The sequence below is a fragment of the Stegodyphus dumicola genome, chromosome 1, assembly GCF_044657685.1.
Source record: "Stegodyphus dumicola isolate Sdum_Otavi_A_Nest chromosome 1, ASM4465768v1".
In the NCBI taxonomy this organism is placed as follows: Eukaryota; Metazoa; Arthropoda; class Arachnida; order Araneae; family Eresidae; genus Stegodyphus; species Stegodyphus dumicola.
Window position 1 is genome coordinate 113,981,078 of NC_140768.1, and position 21,214 is coordinate 114,002,291.

General features: G+C 30.2%; 1 protein-coding gene across 5 annotated transcripts in view; it reads left to right on the forward strand.

Annotated features, from left to right (window-relative positions):
- Dp (transcription factor Dp) overlaps positions 1–19,996 on the forward strand; it is a 128,264-nt gene extending 108,268 nt beyond the window's left edge. For 4 of the 5 annotated variants that reach the window (XM_035373748.2, XM_035373740.2, XM_085819622.1 and 1 more), the window contains 3 exons: positions 7,434–7,600; positions 10,507–10,612; positions 12,489–19,996. In XM_035373748.2, coding sequence (XP_035229639.1) covers positions 7,434–7,600; positions 10,507–10,612; positions 12,489–12,699 — 484 coding nt within the window. In that variant the 3' untranslated portion in view covers positions 12,700–19,996. The remainder of the gene's footprint in view (positions 1–7,433; positions 7,601–10,506; positions 10,613–12,488) is intronic. The other variant, XM_085819616.1, reaches the window with a different exon arrangement.
- Positions 19,997–21,214: the final 1,218 nt, after the last annotated feature.

Genomic DNA, 21,214 nt, shown 5'->3' on the forward strand with positions numbered 1-21,214 from the left:
CTAGTGTCCACTTCATGGGTGTCTTGTTTTTATCCTTTAACAAGACTAGTTGTCCTGCCTTGAGATTGGATCTCACTTGATTCCATTTTGAGCGGTTCTGCAGATGATTAAGATATTACACTCTCCAATGGTTCCAGAAATTAGCTCTAAGGTTTTGAATTAAGGTCTATCTCGAAGACAAGGTCAAAGAATCTACAGAATCATTCGGTTCTGGTATCGACAAAAGTGGAGCTCCTATTAGGAAATGACCTGGAGTCAAAGGCTGAAGATCTGTTGGATCAGCCGAAATAGGTGATAGAGGTCAAGAGTTCAAGCAGGCTTCTATTTGTGTAATTAATGTATACAGCTCTTCAAAGTTTAAAATTGTCGTTTTCGCGACCGTTGTCAAAATTCTCTTCATTGATTTTATATTAGCCTCCCATAACCCTCCAAAAAGAAGGAGGAATGGATCTCCATGTTATACCTTCTTCGGAACTAAAGCACTGAATAGGATACGATCTACAAGTTCTAAAGAGTTTATCAAGAATATTCTTCGTTCCCTTGAAATTCGTAGCGTTATCACTCCAAACATTGGATGGTTTAGATCGTCTGGCAATAAACCTTCTAAGACATGCTAGAAAGGCTTCAGTAGACAAATCCGATACTACTTCTAGATGAATAGCCTTTGTACTAAAGCAAATAAATATCGCTATGTATGATTTAAACGTAACTCTAGATCTTTTCAGATTAGGCTTGGTGATAACTGGACCTGCAAAGTCCAGTCCTATTTTTTCGAATGGTCTAGTTATTACAACTCTATCTCTAGGTAAGTCTCCCATCATTTGGTTTATGGTTTGGTTCCTTGTTTGAAAGCACATCATGCATTTACTTATAACATGTCTAACTCTATCTTGTCCGGAAGGTATCCAGTATAATTGTCTAATAAGAGAAAGTGTTGTTTGAACGCCCGAATGAAGAGATTTTTTGTGATAATAATCTATGAGTAATTCAGTGAAATGATGTCTTTTGGGTAAAAGAAGTTGATGTTTCTGGTCTTCTGAAAGATTGGAGAAACGTAGTCTCCCACCAACTCGTAAAAGTTCATCTTCATCCAGAATTACATTTAAGGATAAAACCTTACTATTACTTGGAACTGATCATTTCGACTGCAGGCACTTAATTTCAGGTTGAAATTCAGAATGTTGTACACATTTGACTAGTACCTTTGTTGCATTCTGTAGTTCAGAAGCACTCAAAAAACTTTCTTTTCTTAATGGTGGATTGGTTCTACAGTTGTTCGCAAACCTTAAACACCACGCAGTAGTTCTAATCAATTTGCTGAATGACGAATACCTTTTAATGAATTCGTTCTCAATGGAATTTTCACCTGCGACTGTTGAGTTCATTACAGCTCCCCTTCAAAGTTCAAGCTCTTCATGATCCTTGAAATCTCTTATTGATTCTGCAAGTTTAGGCCATGAATCGATACTCTGTAATAGCCACTTAGGTCCATGCCACCACATGTCACTATTTCGTAGTTCAGACAACGTTATTCCTTTTGTGGAATTTGTCTTTGTTCCTCTGGTCAGCATATCAGCCGGATTTTCATCTCCAGGGCAATAATTCCAGGACTCAGGTGATGTTTTCTCTCGTATTTCCATTACTCGATGCTGGGTGAATGGCTTCCATTTATTTAGATTGCCCTTTATCCAATGTAACGTAACAGAAGAGTCTGACCAAAATATACATTCATCTGGAGTCTTTCCTCTAACTGTTCTTTCACATTCAAGGCTAATCTTGCTCCAATGAGCGCCCCCATCAGCTCTAATCTTGGAAGGGACAGCTTCTTCAGTGGAGCTACTCTGGTTTTGGAAATGACAAAACTACTTCTTATTTCACTGTCCGTCGTGACGTATTGCAGGTATATCACAGCTCCATATGCCTTCTGACTTGCGTCGGTAAAGCAATGCATTTGAATATGTCTCAATTCAGACTTGTTAGTCTTTCAGAAGTAATGTCGCGGAATGTTTACATCCTGAATCGTTGACAGTTCATTAATCCATTTTTTCATTCTGTTTTCAAAGTCCAATGGTAACGAATCATCCCAATCTACTCCAAATTGCCAAATTTCCTGCATTAGTATTTTTGCCGTAATAGTGAATGGACTTATAAATCCAATGGGATCGTAAAGCTTTCCAATGGTTTTAAGAACTTCTCTTTTTGTCATTAGATTTGTTTCCCCTTGAGCTTGATTAGTTAGATTTTGTGATTCTATCTTAAGAAGGTCTCCCTTGTAATTCCATTTATATCCCAATACCTTCTGTTCCAGAACTTTCTGGATTTCACCATTTTCATATTCATCAAAAACTTCCTGCAGATTCCCACAATTTGTTTTCCATTTTCGCATGTTGAAACCAGCAGCCTTCAAAATATATCTATATCTAATATCTTCATATATGAGTTTAGCTTCATTTTCGTCTTCATCCCCACCTATTAAATCGTCTACGTATAAACATTCATTCAATAGTTTAACTGCTTTCTGATTTGTTTCTGTAAAGGTATTTATGTGATGTTTGATAGTAGCGGCAAGCAAAAATGGGCTGGATGTAGCTCCAAACAAAACGCGAGTCATCATAAGTATTTTCGTCTTAGGTTTCCCATCCTTATCTGTAAGGTTATTTGCCCACAAAATCTTACAGCATCCCTATCTTCAGGTGACAGAGAAATCTGGAGAAAGGCTTGTTCAATGTCGGCAGTAAATGCTATGCTATGTGTACGAAATTGTATTAATATCTCTAACAATGGTGGATTTAAATTAGGATCGGAATAGAGACAATCATTTAAAAAGTATTCATTTTTCGAATGGCTGGATGCATCAAATACAACTCTTACGGGTTTATCAGGTTGAATAACTGGCTGGTGAGGCATGTAATAAATTCTTCCTATTTCTTCAGAACTTGGATCAATTTCCTCAGCTAGACCCATTTTTAAATGCTGTTCTATAACTGAGTGATACTGCTGATGAAGCAGTGGATCATTTCTTAACCTTTTAACCAGTTTATTAAAGTGAACTTCTGCATTTACGTAATTCGTTTTTAATTCAGACGAATGTTCATTCCAAGGGTGTTTAACCTCATATCGCGTTTCTTGAAATTTGATAGTTCTGTTAAAATTCTCTAAAATGTCATTATCTATTTTACCAATTTCCTTCCCTTGTTCTATTCCCAATGTTTCCAATTCCCAAAACTGCTTTAACTGTGCTGAGACCAATTTGTCATCAACAATAATGTCCATGTTTAACAATTTACCGTTAGAATCAGTCCGGCCTTGAAGGCACCATCCAAATATTGTTTCGGAAGCTATAAGTTTATTTTTAAAACGTTTAAGTCTACCAGTTATTACTTCATGATAGTAATCTGTTCCGATCAAAACAGCAATATTTTTATCACTGAATTGACAAGAATCAGCTAATTGTAATCCTATTAACTCTTTGTTAATTTTGGAAACTGCGATATCAGGGAAAGGCAAATTAGTTGCACACATTTGGTTAGTTTCTAAAGCTTCAATTTCTATATTTAGGGATGGTTCACTTCTGTTTTCTAGTTTGACTTTAACAACATTGTAAGTTTGTTCTGTTGCCTGGTTAACATCAAAGGCAAATACGGACAAAGTCTCCTTTCAAATAACAGGTAATTTACACTTCTCTGAAATGTCCCGAATTATAAAACTTCTCATCGATCCATTGTCTAATAGAATACGAACTGGTTCTAAATTATCCTTCTCAGAAAATGGACGTATCATCACAGTACACGTTTGTAGCAATGCACTGCGGAAAGTTTCGGTTTTTAATTGACTAATCTGAACATCTTTACTGGATGGAATTGTCAACACGACCTTGTTTTTCTCCGATTTGGTTTCGAGTTGGAAACAAATAGACCTATTGTGTTTTTTATTACATATTTCGCACATTTTTTTTTCTTACACTGCTTAATTTTATGCTGAGATTTTAGACACAAAAAACATCAAGCTTGAGATTTTAAAATATGTCTTTTCTCCTCCACGGTTTTAATTTCGCAGCGCTCAGAATCGTGTAGTTCGTGACAATATATGCATTTACTGCTAGCGACTGGAGCAACATATTCATATGTTTTAGGCGAACATCTTTCAAACTGTTTACTGTGCTCGTTGTTTACATTTTCGTGAGCGGAGTGGAGACGATCGTTTGATTTATGCCTCCAGTTATGAATCATTCCTGCTCGGTGTTTTGTTTTTGTTTCTCTACTTTCATTTAACTGCGTAGCTCTTTCGCGGCTTTCTATTTCTTTACAAATAAATTCCATTAATTCGTTAACGTTCCATGTTTGCTCACTGTTTCTACTGCGACTGTATTCTAATGTTATCTCTGATGGAATTAATTTTAACAGTATTGGGCAAAGTAAACTACCATAAGTTTCTGATACGACGTTCATTGACTTTAAGCATCTAATTTGAGTTTCACACTGATCATATAAATTCCGAAGATTTTCTATATCCCTTACATTTCTAACAGGGGAAAGATTTAACAGTTTATTCATGTGAGCATTTATTACCAAATCTTTTCTCCCAAACCTGTTAATTAACAGTTCTATAGCTGAATCGTAGTTCTCATTTGTAAGCGAAAGTCCGGAAACGGAATTATAAGCTACCCCACCTAGTAATTACTTTAAGTAACTGAACTTATTTACTTTAGATAATGAGTCATTGTTATAGATAGCTGCCTCGAATTGACTCCAAAATTCCTGCCAGTTGCTAGAATCACCAAAAAATTTAGCGATAGTCAATTTTGGAAGGCGAATAATTTTATTATTTTCAAGTTTGGAATCTATAGCGGTTTCATTAGGAATGTTCATACTTTCCTTATCCGAATTTTCGAGTTTGTGTAATTCCCTCAATTTTTTTCTTGCTCTAAATTCCCACAGTTGCATTTTTTCTTCATATTCTAGAGCGGATGAAACTTCAAGTTCAAATTCATCCTCTGGGATCTTCAAATCCTGTTCTATTTGAGTGTTTAAATCACTCAGAGTTTTTGCCTTTTCGTTTAATATGTCTAAAGTTTCTTCTATTACATTTATACTAATGTCATCTTTGCTTAATTCTGTCTCAATTTTGTTTAGTACCTTGGACACTGCGGTCCTTAATACTTTGCATTTCGATTTAAGCTTAGCGACAGGATCTTCCATAATTACACAATCGAACTCCGTCCGCCTGCGTGGCAGGCGAGCATTTTACCACTGAACCACCGATGCACCAAAAAATTTTTATGTACGCACTAATGTACACTAATCAAATCACGAATGTCGCTGCCTACGCATCTAACGACGTATCTAAATGCCACATTTAAATTTCTGCAAGCGGTGGTTCAGCTATAATTCTATGAGCAAATACTCAATCTAGTTTTAAAAGGATTTATTAAAATACTAAAATTAATCTAATCTAGAATCTAGAATCGAATCTAATGTTACATCTCAGGAGCAGCGTTCTAGCTGCGTCATAACAAATCTAAAGTCAAGTTCTCACTGTTGCCATTCTGAGGCAGAGAAAAGTTCGTTTCTAATCAAACCGGAACATCAGCAGAGTGAAAGTTTCTAGTCAAACCGGAACACTCACATTTGCTTATCTTAAATGAAACAGTAAAACAGACATGCAAATATAATGCTCATCTGTGTAAATATATCACCACATACTTTAGCTTAATACTTTTATAAGCATTTATTGTATTCTTTATCAAAATTGCTACCCAAAGAAAGTAGTATTCAAAATGTCATCCAGTTTATTAAAGAAAGATGAATAAAAGCATGATTCCTTTAATAAAAGAAGTCGTACTTCACAAAGTTGGGGGGGGGGAGGAGATCAAAAATCACTTTATATATTTTTTTTAGTGTTTTGTAAGAATTAATATTAATTAAGCAACTGTATACTTTAAAGATATTCTAATTTTGGCCATCATGATCTAAGTGAAGCAGAATACATAATTTAAATATGATGCATGTTTGTGTGATTAATAAGATATTTGTTAGTGCTGTGATAAATATTTTAGAAGAGCACATTCATATTTTTTAAGATCAAAAATGCCTTTTTAGTAATTAATAGTGCCCTTCAATTTCTTTTATTTATTCCAAATATATAGGGTTCTCCCCCTTCTTTTTGCAGTATTCGCCTGAGATTATAGTATGTTAATTTAGAAATCAAACAACAAAAATTAGCATTATATTTTAAAATTTACTTTCGATGGTTCAGTAAAACCATCGAAACTAGTCCTGTGAAAATTTAAAAATATAATGCTGATTTTTGTTATTTGACTTCTAAATTAATATTTGTTTGGTGTGTTATTGTATCTTAAGTACAGTATGTGTTTAAAAATAAATCTTGATATTTGTATATTTAATTTACTAATTAGTTAATTTGCTATTAGACAGTCTGACTCGGGGAGTCGGGAAGAAAGATAAAATTTTAACGATTTTGATCTTATACAGACTGGCAAATAATCACTTTCTCACATATTGCCATTTAACAGAACACTAATCTTGTTTTTCCATAGTGTAGCTATAAGAGTGACTTAAAAGGCATAAATATGTTTCTTAATTTTTTTCTATAATAATATATCTAATAGATAAAATTTGAAAAATATTTTTCTGTAATAGATACAGCTTGATTATTATTAACATTAGGGCATTATTATAATTAATAAGTTTCTAATGTTTTATAGCATATCCCTCACTAAATTGTTCTTGCAAAGTTGTTCCTCATTAACAGTTTTGTATAATTTAGTTCTTTTGTTACCATTTAATATATATCTGTCCAAAGCCATTATTCTACTGAAAGTGTGCATATTCCTGCCAAACAATGAATTATGCAGTATAAGTTTTTTTCAGTGGTGTATATAATACTGTTATATTTTCAATATTTTGTAGATACAATATTTTATCTGAGCTAATTGTAAACAGAGCTGTTATTTTAAAATTTATTCAGTGCATAATGAGATATTAAGTACATGATTCCAATTTAAAGTATGACCATTTAGAGCTGTCTTTAGGACATTTCTAAGTGTGAAACTAAATTTTATTATGTTTTGAAGCCTTTTTAATATATAGTTTAAATGAAAACCAATTTATAAGAAATCAGTTTTATACATGTCAGCATCACAGTTGTAATTTAATTTTTATTTTTAAATATTTACTAAAAATTATACTTCAGCTGTATTTTTATTACAAACAATTATTTTTTTCTTTTAAATAATGCATGTGTAGCTTCTTCCTCCTCTGCAGTTATGATTTTAATCATGATATCTTCATGTTGCAGAGTTCAACATTTTTTGTTTTTAATTTTTGAAAATTTTCAAATATGCAAAAACAAAATGTATGTACTTTACCTTTAATTTACAATTTCCCCTCATTATATATCATGTTTTTTCGCAGGAAGGAGTACAGATTCTGCTTCAATGATGTTTTCCAAATCAGTGATGACACTGAAGTTTTAAAGAGAATGGGTCTGGATTGTGGCTTAGACAAAGGCAGCAGTACTCCTGAAGATATAAATAAGGCAAAGAATTTGGTTCCTAAAGCTTTGCAGCCATATATCAATTGTGAGTTTTGTACTAGCTTCAGAACTTTAAACAAAGCTTCATTTTATTATTATTATTTTAATATTTAAATAGAAATTTTGTTTGAAAATTAAAAAAAATTTTTTTTTAAAGTTATGCTGATTAAGTGCTTTTATCAAGTGCCCTGTGCTTTTATCGCAAGCATTATTTGAAATAAAAATAGGTATAATTTAAACCCTCCAAGCAGTCCGTTGTTTGGCCACCAAACATTAAATTTCCCAAAAAGACAATGAATAACTAGTATTTTCTTCGTTATGATTCCAAAATGACCCTTCCAGTATATTACATGGCATCTCTTTTAATGCTATTTAAATTTAGAGTCAAGAAGCTTAAAGTAGTAAAATGTCAAGTAATACAATTGTAACTATTATAATAATGTTCATATTGAGTTGTTATATTGAATGAGTATTTTGTAATAATTTTTGAATTGAGCTGAAATTTTTATTAATTAGATTTGTTTGTGCATATATTTCCATTTATTGGCCTTATTTCTTATATGTACATCACAGCGTAATTATTTCACACAGGATGCAATTTAGCATTCTTGGTAGTTAATGTAAATTTTACTTAAAACATTAGCTGGTGGTTTTTGATTGGATTTGCAAAATTTTAAGAATGGTCTGTAGTAATAATAATAATCTATTTATCGTGTAAATAAAAACTGTTCTAGATCACAGGTCTTCAAAGTACATAGTGCTGTTTAAAATGAGTTGATAATCAGTGTATAAGATCAAATGCAAAACAGCACAAAATTATGCATATGAAACAAAATTTATTAACCCTCTGACTGCTCAATTTGTAGACCGAAATTGCTTAAAAAATTGTGAAAATTTTTTTTGCATATTTAAAATCTATATATATTGGAGAATTGAAAAATTCATTTTTTCTTTCTAGAAAATAATTTTTTTATATAGATTTTTATCATGAGAACCTAAGTTGCTAGAAAAACCGATTTCAGATGTTATCACCCCCAAAAAAATTTTTCTAAAATAAATTTCAGTCGAATTATAGTTAATTTCTATTTATTGAATAATATAAAAAGTAAAATATATAAAATTTAAGAAAATATGAGAATAGCAATAATTTAAGAAAATAACAAAAAGCACTGAGAAAAAAATACCTTAGAAATGCAGTTTAGTATGATAGAATTTAAAACAGGGTTCAAGGCAAAGTCCAACTTCACAGTTTTTGCACCAGATTCAATAAATCTAATTAATAATTCTATAATTTAATTAAATAATCAAGATAATTGCTGAATGTTTTCTAGCAGCCATTTCCAAGTTTGCCTTCAAGTGCCGCAGTTTAGTGGACAACTAACAATATCTGTTGGCGGAAACGTAAACTAAACGCCTAATACTGTATATAATTTAGTTAGGCGTTAAACGGGGAAAAAACGGGATGTGCTCCTCAATAAAGGAAGAAAAACACATGCCCGCAGGATGAGCAGATTTTGCTACATTTGAGTTGCCTGTGGAAATCGTGGGATGAGCAGCCAGAGGGTTAATAATAAAACAAATTAACAAAAAATATTGTGTAAAATCATTTATCTGAATAATGTAGATGCATTTCAGTTTTATTTTGGCTAATGCTTTTTGTACAAGTGAGGCAGGTGTGCTTTTATTATAATCATTGCTTCTCTTTTTGCTGCTAAACTTTTAAGATAGTAATAATTCTAAGAACCTAAGAATAACATAATTTTAGGGGAAAAATTCTACTAGACTCATACTGGAATTAGAAAATAGGTATCAAGAATTAGCAGTTACAGATAATAAAGTTTTTGTATTCTGTTTGTTTTTATGTAAACTCTTGCTTTGGCTGTGACTTTCTTTAAGCCATTTTTCAAAATAATCTGAAATTAGATCACAAATTTTGGGTATGATTGTTGAAAGCAATTAGTTATATTACTGGCTATAATAACTAATATGAATTTAAAGTCCTTACCACATTAAAAGATCCTTTGTTCCTTATATTGCACTTTGTGAAAGGAATGCAACTAATAATTTTTGGTTACAATGCACTCAAATTTTTTATAACCACAATTTGATTGTTAACTTTAATTATTTTATGCATTGAAAGTCCAAACTTTTATTCCAAAATATTTTCTACTAATGGTTTTTCTTTGAAGTAAATTTGTAAATGAGGCACCAAGTCAGATTATGATCAGATCCAAATAAGCAGTTATCCAACTAAAGTATAGAACCCTTTTAAAGGTACAGGCTACCCTCTCCTAACAGTGCTCAGTTAGTCATATTGTACTGTAGGTAGAAGGCAACTGTTTTATTATTGTCATTCAAAGACTGATCAAATGTATATTCTTTTTCTGTAAAATTTAGTAAATTTTCATAAATTTATAATAAACAAATTTTAATTGTAATTTTTTAAATATTAAGAAAATGAAATGCAATTAAATCATTTTATTTTTCTAACCATCTTATTCCCGTAAAGAATTCGTTTTCACGCCGGGGAGAATAATACCTTCCAAGTTTGCAATCTTTTATAAGCCTTTTACATCATTTATAGTAAAGATATGAAATAGTCATAATGTAAGGAAGAACATTATTAAAAAGTTTTAAGCTATGTGTTAGCTATTAAGCTAAAAGGCTTTTGAAACTGATACTATTTATAAATGTAATTAAGTTTGCAGGAAAGAAAACTTCCTCATGACATGCAACTATGCATGATGCTTCCTCGCATATGCTTAATATACGAGGAAGCATCATGCATAGTTGATGCTAAGATTATCATCATGAAATTGTAAATACTCTATTATAAATTTATTAAAATAAAGCTGATATTAGTATGATGTTACACTGTCAAGAATGTAATGTAATACTTACAGAGAAAAATCTTTCCTTTTTTTTTTTTTTTTTTTTTTTTTTTTTTTCCAGTGATGTCTCAGGGAAAAACTGATTTACCACCAGGTATGATTAGTGAAGGTAATGGAGTGAAGATTGAAGGTGACTACTTCAGTGATCCATCGAGGTTTGTTTATTGGTGTGTATTGTTTTAAAATGACTAATTTTATTCTTGTTTTGAAATGTCTGTAGCAAATTTCTAATGGAGGGCTTTCATAGTCCTTGTGAGATATATTTTTGAATTTCATTGCATTATATTGCCAGTATATATAGATGTTGCACATGCTTCTTTATCTGGTCAACTGGTAGAAATGAAAGTCACGTTATAGAGATTGTTGAACAGAGAAAAAAAATGGAGCTGTCTAGTTAAGTCATAGAATTTCCTGCAAATACAAAATCTGTACATAGTACCTGCTTCAAAATATTAAAAGGGCCTGATTATTTAAGAGCAAATGCATTTTAACCTCAGTAACAGTAATAGGCATTTTGATTTGTCTATTTTGGGGATGTAAAAGCATGATTGGAGAATATTTTGCAAATTTTAAACTTATGAGATGTTGAATTTTATCACATATTTTATTTTGCTGCCATTTCTCTATAGACTCTTCATGCATAATGTTACATTCCATGAAGAGGCAATTGTATAAACAAATTTTAAAAAATACTGTTGAAATTTTTTTTTTAATTTAAAATTTCTGTATTGAAATTCTATGATACTTAACATGCCTGAAAAATCTAAAATTTCTTTTATTAGTATTTTATTTGATTTTAAAATTAATCATAAATAACATCTGGTATAAATGAAGTTACTTAATTCATAAACAAACATCTGGTATTTATAAAATTGGTGGTCTTTTAACCTATTAAATAGAAAGGCTGTTCTGTCATCCTTCCTGTTTAGCGGGTGATATCCTATTTCACTGATAAGCTAGCTGCCATAGAAATGAGTACAGTTTGATAGAAGTGTATTTTTAAAATATATATTGTCAGTGCCTGAGCAAATGGTATACTGGCAGTCACCAATGACTGATGCATTATGAACAGAAAGTATGTCAACCACCAATGAATGACACATTGCAAACAGAAAGTATAGTATCAGTTGCTGTGATTGACATGGCACTTAGCATGTTAAAATGTTTAGTTTTCCCTTAAGTTTTAGACATCTAATTACATGAAAATCAAAACTAGAAAATGTTTTGGAAGAATTTATGACCTGATTTGATGACATAAATCTTTAAGAGTTTTCATCCTATAATTGTTCCAAAGATTCTTTCCCTTTTTTGATGTGTAGAATATTATCTGTAATTTGTGCCAATCAAATTTTTGGCCAAAATATGTTGCAACAAATAAAAAGAGTCTGATTTGATTATGTGCTATCTGTAGGCTATTCATTCTGTTACTTTAAAGTAAAAACTTCAAGGTTGTTTTCAGTGCCTGATTTGATTCATAACCATAGGAATAAAATACTGGAAAAAAGGTCAAGTTGCTTAATCCCACCCCTATCTCATTTCCATTTAGCAAGTTTTCTTTCATGAAAAGCATGCAAATGAAGGCTTAGTTGACATACTGAATGATGCAGAGAAAATTAATGTTGTGAAATTATGACAATATGAATTATAATTCCAGATGAGGATGCTGGAAATGGCTTTGTAGTGCCTGTTTGAAAGTAATACACTATAAAACATAGCCTTTGACATTTGAGGTTATAATGCAATCTCTGTATTTCTTATCATTCTTTTAATATTTCATTTTCATGGAAGTGACTTCCTAACTTCTTCTGTAGAGACTTTAAAATTCAAAGTACTAAAGCAAAAGTTTTAATTTTCAGAAATTAAGTGAAGAAACATTATTTTTAAAATGTTTATTTCATGTTGTTTTGAAATAACTTCTCCATATTCTGGATTAAATGGAAGGAACATACTTTCACTTTCTGTTATTTTGCAATTTCTTTTAAATAAATATATTACTATTATTAAATTTGGGTTTGTTATTTATCTGTATACTGTTTTATGCAGTGAGCTTCAAGAAGCCTCTTCTTCTTCATCGGGACCTGGCTCAGAGTATGTTGACATAGAAAATGCTTTAGATAGTACCAAATCTGTATTGTCACGCCAGTCAAGCGTGGGATCCCTTTCTGACCTCCCTTCCCGCCCTGGGACAAGCACGCCTTCCGAAGACTACTCAGACTGTGATTCGGAATCGCTGGATGGCGAAGAATCAAACTGAAGAACTGGAAAAAATGAATTGAACTGTATTGTTATAATTACAAAGAAGTACCAAGAATTTTCATTTCTGGCATTATGTAAGTAAGTTTTGATTGTCAATCATATCAGTTTGAATTGGAAAAATATTCGCACACATTGTCTGAAAGGATAAATATGCCATTTGTGCGATTTTTCCAGCTGAACGGAATACTGCGTACCTGAAGTGCACTGAATATTCTACTAAGACTATGCCTTTTTCTAACTATCTTGGCAAGTATACATACTTGCCTTTGTGATCAAGCCTCCTTCCATCCAGTAACTGTTCTTTATTTTCTCTTTGTATGCGAAACATTGTGCATTGTATGATTGTACAGAGGATGCCAGAATTCCATTGATGTTTTGTATTGTCTAATGTCTGCGAGACTGATGGCCGACGGACTGGCTGTTTTTTTCCTTTTAGCTCTTTACAAAGAAATATGTGTATAGGTCACGTGTGAATATGACATTTTCTCTCTCTGGCGTGCAGAAAAAATATATTTGTGCTACACATTTCTGACAGATTTAGAACAATGCCATTATTACCAAATGTACACGCACAAGTCTTGTGTAACAAGATGAACTATGCCCAAGGTGTTTTTAATTATAAATTTTTCCTCTGCACCACTACATAGTCAGCAATAGTTCAGTAAATGGAAACACTCTACTCTGTTGGTTTTTTCATTTGTCAAAATTTTATTGGCTGTATATTTTTCATTATTTTTGTCATGTTATCATAACCAGTTTTTAAATCAATACTTTGTCGTATTTTAAAAATACTTTTTTAAAGATAAAGAATTGGTTGCATTTTTATTAATTGTAAAAATTGTTTGTCATCAAATTTCAATCATTGTTTTTAATTTTAAAACCACATTATTATATATAAAACTTTTTGTTTTTATTTAGGATATATAATTGTTTTTAAATAAAAGTTGTTGATATGCAATTGTTTATTAATATTATTTATAAATAAAATATTTTTACCTTAAAATTTGTAACATTTCTGTTTTTTAAGATTATGATTTGAATGGTAGGTAAAATGCCCATTTTTTGAAACCAATTGAAAAATAAGCATTGCTGATATTGATACTTATGTATTAGTGCAACCCTGGTTTCAGAATGTACCAAATTTTACACCCATTCGCTTACAATTCTTCTATTTCAACAAACAACATCACCATTTTCACATTTGTATTTTTTGTTATATTACATGTTCTGATGGATTTTACAGACAAATTGATATTTTTTGGTTTCAAACTCAGTTTTAGACTATGCACTTAATGGGGTTTGCCTGCTATGGAAGAAATTGATATAAAATTTCTGCAGGAATAAAATAATTTGCCTCAAATTCACTAAAGGGAACAGTTTCTTTGAATCTATTCTCAAAATGATAGCTACAAAATTTTCACCAGAAAAAAAGAAAAACTTGCTTGTAATTAAATTAAACTCTTAATTAGTTTTAATGATTGATTTTTGTAATAAATACCTAATTAAAAACAGTTAAGTACAGTTATAAGTAATCATTCTTTTTCTTCAAAAAGTTGCCATAGGGTGGCAAGTTTGTTGCATTAATACATAAGCACCCTAATATTTTCTTTTATTAAATGAGGAAATGTTTTTATCAAAATTGTTTTATGAAAAGCTTTTTTATGCAGTGTATTGCAGTTAAATATGTTTTAATTACTGAAACTTTATTTCAAAGAAAACATACGTTTTTAATTAATTTGGAAGCTTCTAATTTTGCAAATAAGAGTTCAATTATGAAAAAGTATATTTCTTTATTACGTTCAACCTGAAATAAATTGTCATATTCATATTCCACTGTGCCAAACATTTATGCTATTTTTAAGTTTATAACCAAATTTCGCAAATAGATAATTAAATATGTATAATTAAATTTTCATTATCATAACTTGATTTAAATTACAATATATTGAATTGACAAAAATTTTTGGGTGATACTTGGTATGGTAAGAATTGGATACTGTGTAAAGATTTTAGATTACAAATGAAAAATAATTTTTTATACTAGTCTATTAAAAAGAAAATGGATAATTTTATACGGGTTCTTAAAAATGATTTTGTGTAGTCACAGCAATATTCATTGTAAGATAATTTCAGTGAATAATGACAATATTTATGTTAACTTGTGTAGTCTTGCAGAATCTAAAAGTATTTTACATAAAGGCCAGTTATCTAATTCGTTTAAATAAATAAGAAATATGCATTATGTTTTATAAGAAGCTGCATTTAAATAGCCTTATGTTGAATATCTTGATGTTCATTATATCTAGTCCAGCATATAACAACATGAGTTTGATTTTTGTAAGTTTTGCTTTTTTAAATTGATTATGATTATGTTCAAGGTTATTTTTCTTCTATGTGAAAGTACATTATGAATTAAGAGATAAGCTTTATAAGCCCAATAATTGGCAATTTATGGCATCTGAATTTTATCTTATGCATTAAAAATATCTGTTGTAGACAGCAAATCTTGAATATTTTTTAATAAGATTTTTGTAACTTTTTGGGCTTCAGACTGAAGTGAGTTAGTCAGTTTTCTTTAAAAAATCAAATATTTGATAATTTTAATGTATAGGCTACTGTAATGTCTCACTTAATGCATGTTGAAGTCATAGAATAAAAGTTTTTATTACATATATGTGCATATTGAAGTAAAACATTATTTCCTTTTTAGGAAAACTTTCAAAGCAGAATTTAAATGAATTAATTTGATTTTTTTAATTGTTCTGAAAGTATATTCATAACACTAACGAAAAAGGAGTAGGCATCAACTATTGATAATGATGTCCTCTAGATCAGTGGTTCTTGACCTTTTTGAGCCGCAACCCAAATTTGAGAAAAATGTTTAATGTCGCGACCCCAAAAAAGTCAATATTTTTTCATTGCTTTATTTTAGAGCATATTTGTAAAAACCTTTAATCTTACAATGATGACTTATTTAACTTACAAATTTTTTATTTTTTTTATAATAATAAAGTTAAACAAAAGTACTTTTGATCCAAGAAAAATTTAATAAATAATCAAGTGTTTTTAATATTTTTATTGACGAAACTAAATAAATTTAAAACTTTTTAAAAATAATTGAAATTTAATCTTATAATAACATTTTATATGCTTTTAATGAGAACCTTATGCTTGAATACATTTTGAAAGATATGCAAACCTGGGTTGAATGCTTGTCAAGGAGCACCTTAAATCTATTTCTGGATTTAACTTGTTCCGGTGGTTGTTTTTGATTACACAGAGAGCCGAAAAACCAGCCTCACACATATATGTTGTTGAAAAGGGCAATAATACTTTTAGGGCTTCTTTAACAATTATTGGCTTTTCGGTTTTTAGATTTAACCAGAAAGCACATAAAGATTGAGTGTTTTTGTAAAAATTGTATCGAAGTGCTTGGTCACTTTGAATTTCTATTAATTGTTCTTGAGATTGATTAATATTAACAAATTCCTCATGCAAATCACTTACGTCAAAATCAAATGGCATTCGAACCCAATTATAATAAAAAAACATGGTCTGCAGGAAAATACCGATCAAAGTCTGCTATTAGTTTTTCTAAATGATTGATAATAATTTTCTGTATTTCAAAATCTGTGATATTAATATTCTTGTCTTCAACAAGTAAATTAAGAGTCGGAAATGAAGCAAGTTTCTTTACTTTAACCTTATTTCTCCATAATTTGAGTTTATTTTTAAAACATGTAATTTTTTCAATTAATTCAATAATAGTATGATTACGTCCTTGCATAGACGTATTTAGATTATTTATTTCAAACAAAATATCTGCCAAATAAGCAACTTGAGTAATCCACTTCAACTCGGAGAATTTAGATGCTAATGGGTGTTTCTTTTCTCTCAAAAAAAATTCGACTTCTGTCCGCAATGATAATACTCTTTGAACAACTTTGCCCCGGGACAGCCATCTAACTTCAAAGTAATATAATAAATGTTCGTATTCTGCACCAAATTCTGAACACAGTTCGCGGAAAATTCTACAGTTAAGAGCTCTTGATTTTATAAAATTGACTACCGTAACAATTTCATCCAAAACGATACTTAATTCGGGCGATAAATTTTTTGAAGCAAGATTTTGTCTATGTAAAAAACAATGAACCGATAAAATTTGTGAATTCATTTGTTTTGCTCTTGTTGAAAAACCCTTTTGAGATGCTGTCATGGCAGCTGCACCGTCGGTGCAAATACTGAAACACTGATTCCAATTTAATCCTTCTTCTTTAAAAAACGAATCGACAATGAGAAATATATCTTCACCTCTAGTTTTTGTTGACATTGATTTGCAAAATAAAAAATCCTCCTGTATATCTGTTAACCCTGGATACCGCACGTAAACCATTAGTTGAGCATCGTTACTTACATCTGTCGTTTCATCCAGTTGAATACTAAATAAACCAGCAATTTTTATAGCAGAAATAAGTTGATTCTTAATATCAAACGACATATCATTAATTCGTAAACGAATTGTATCATTTGATAATGGTACCTTTTGTAATTTCTTTGAAATTTCATCTCCGCACATGATACGTGCCATGTCAATGGCAGCAGGTTTTATAAGTTTTTCAGCAATATTATGGGGTTTCTTTTGTCTTGCAATATGCCAAGCCACATAAAAAGAAGCAAGTGTAGCTTGTTTGGTAGAAATTAGAAAATTATTACTACTTGGTGCATCTAAACGCTGTCTTTTTAAATCTGCTTCTTTTCTTTCGAAAAAAGTACGATCTTTTCCCTCAAAGGAAAAATTTTTATGTTTTGCATCAAAATGTCTTTTAAGTTTGTTCGGTTTCATCGATTCATTACTTAGTATTTCACTGCACAAGACGCATTGCGGCTTGTTCATTCCTCCATCATAAATGCAAGTAAACCCTAATTCTAAAAATGCTTCCTTGTATTCACGTTTTGCCATTTTAGGGTGATTACAATTTTACAATACGCACTGCAGCTTGATCACTCCAATTTTAATAAACCGACAAAAATTGTTTCTAAAATGCTTGTATTCACGTTTCATGATTATTACACTTTCCACTGTTATTCACAACATAATACACAGAAACGAGTTTTTGACAAAGAACTTGCAGCGGAGTGCAACTTTTTTACGTAAATATCATTAATATGCAAACAGAAATTAACAGACTACAATTTTCCGTTATTACTTCTTTATTCACACGAGTTAAATTGATAATATCTGCTTACATGTTTACAACCAACGGAAATTCCCCGGTTTCTTAAAAGTTGAAGTAAAAGTAGCTGATTGAAACCGCTTTTAATTTTTAACAAAAGGTGTCACTACCTGAGAATGACTATGTTACCTACAACCTTATTGTGTCTGCGCGCACGTAAAGCAATGGCGTGAGTATTACCAACACCTCATAGAAGAAAGCTATAAGACAGAAATTGGATGTCACTTCTAGAAGGCCATTCGCGAAGAGCGGTAAAACCAATGCATTGTTTTAGAGAATAACTTGTATTAGAAAAAAAACTCTTCTAGTAGGTGTTGGTATTACTTATTTTTGTATATTAAAAGTTTTTTTTAATTTGACTTAGCGCGACCCAAAAAATATGCTTTGCGACCCATAGGTTAAGAACCGCTGCTCTAGATTGTTAAAATGAAAGGTAAACATTTTCAAAATTTTCATACTTTTTCTATCAATTTTAATATTATGTAAATAACTTTTACTGCTTTATGCAAAGTTTAAAAGTCTAATTCATTTCAAGCAGTAAATTTTAAGAAGAAAATAATGTGATTTAATTTGGTTATTTATTAAGTACATATAAATTACCTATTTGTAATTTTCCAAATTTTGTTGCTTTTGAACTGGAAGTTTCTATTAGTAGAAGAATTGGTAAATAATAATAATAATAAAAAATTGCATATGTGTGGTTTTCTCAGAATCGTTTAAAATTTAGAAATATTCTATACCAGACTTAAGCATTTGAGTTATAATGCACTTTAATTGAAGTTTTCCATGGCCACTTTAATTTTGTTGTATTCTTAAAGAAGACCTAATTATTGAAAAAGTGTAGTTTGCTTATAATAAATATTTTATAATTTATTAAAAAGTAAGAATGAATATTAACTGATTAACAAATTTTATTTGTTGAACAAACAATTATTCTCTATCAGATATGATATGTATTATATGACATCAGAAACATTTCTTAAAATTAAAATAAAGTTGAAAATGTTTATAAAAAATATCTATTAGATTACAACAATTAGAGACATTAAAAATGAAATTCATGAGCTTTAAGTTTGGTATTTAACTTGTGCCACTATTAAAAATTAAATTTACGTTCCAATCTCTGCATAAAACTTGAAATGCACTTAACATGTTTTAGGAAGTTGAAAACATAATTTTTATGTATGTGTTAAAATAATGAGGTATTAAAATTATATTTATCTTTTAGTTATATAATTTTTAAAAGGAAAAGGTCATAAAAATTGTTACATAATTAATTGTAAGATAAAGTGCTTGTAATACTTTGTATGAAAATCAGTGCTGTATAAACAGGATATCATTTTTTATTTGTAAGTTTTTATTATTTATTTTATTTTATTGTAGGGAAAATGATCTGAAATTTTCTGAGATTTTGTTTAACTGTACACAAATTTTTATGAATAATTCAAAGGTATTAATCATTATGTTGATGATAGTCTATGAAAGCTTATAATGGAAATTTAAAAAAAAAAAAATTTGGAATGCTTATTGAGGACCAAAATTTTTTTTGCCTTCACATAGTAAAATAATATTTGTTGTAAAGTTGTGAAAATTTTGTTGAATTTATGTAAGTGTAAGTATGGGTGTTTTAAACATCATTTTGCTGCACAAGTAAGTTATAATGGCATTGGGTGGCAAAATTCAGCACACAGTTGTATGTTTGAGTGAATGTTTTCTGTTCTGTGAAATTGAATTGATGATCACCATACCAATATTTATTTTACAAATTTGTCCATGACATAGGCAACAATTTCCAGTATTACTTGAATTTTATTTTCTGCATTGGACTCTTTTGCAGAAGTGACTGGAGGAAAAAGACATTTTTTTTATTATTTAAATAACCCACCCATTCCAGCAATAAGAGAAAATGAATGTTTGATTTTCGCTATTGAGGGGGGGGGGAATTTATTACATGCATTTTACAATGTAAAGTCATCAATGTACACACTGCTGTGTAAACTGCTTTGTGTGTTAAGTAGTTGATATGTTTTAAAATGAAAATAAAAAAAACATTCTGTTAAAGTGTTTTCTTTTGAACAGTATACTTCATATTTCAATACATTAATTAATTTATACATGTAACTAGTTTACAATTATGTGTATAACTGATACACTTTTGAAATAATACTTAGAAGGAAATATGAACAAAATTACATTTCTTGATGTAAGTTTTTACGTGAAGTGTGGGTTATGATATTCTGTGTTGTAACAAAAATAGTTAACAAAATTGTTGAACTATATATAACATTTTACCTATCAGGGTATAGGGATAATAAATATTTAGAGGGATAACCAACTAGTAGCAAACAGACTCTTTAATGACAGAATTTGAAAATTTTTTTAAAACACCAAAATATACATTCAAAAATAAAGTTATTTATTTTTTTTTTAAATGGAAAATGAGAAGAGATTTGGGATTTTGTTAACTGTAAGAAAAGAAAGTGATACGTATTCAAAATAACTGCGACGATAAAATAAATTCATTTCTTTAATCAGAAATCTGTTATATGTAGCATACTTTTATTAAAATGTGTGTCTGCACTTAACATATAGTGGTGGCCAAAATTGTGGACACTTTTGGAAATTTTTATGTTTTTGAACTTTCTATGCTTATAGAAAATGTTACGTTTCTCAAAATGCAAACTTATATATATCATTTTAAAGAGAATTTATTACCGAATTCAATACAAAACACAAAATTCAATTATTTGCACTACAAAAAAAGTTATATGTACTTTAATATAAATAAAAAACACAGTTATGAAGTGATTTGTAATGTCTGGCTTTCCTGGCCAATCACTGTTCTTGTTCTGAGAATCAATCAAATGTTAGTAACTGCCAGTAGAAGCTGACATCCTGTTTACACTTGAAACAATTCATTATTTTGCTTTGTTCTGTAGAAGGAGGACCTGTTTCTTATACACTGCATTTAAAAGTAGGTTTTTGTAAAAACTTTTAATATTTAGTCAAGAAGCAATGACATCAAATAAAAGATTAGATTGGACACCTAGAAAGAGATGTAATATTATTGTGTTACGAGAAAGTGGTCTTTCCTATGTTGAAATTGCAAGACAGGTGGGTGGTTCAGTGACTACATCTGGAGTCCGAAAGTTTTGTTTACGATATCAGGAGACAAAGTCAATAAAAAACAAAGAAGGCCAAAAAAGGTGCACTACATCTATTGATGACAGAAGAATAAAAAGACTATGTCTCCAAGATAGAAAAATATCATCAGAAGTG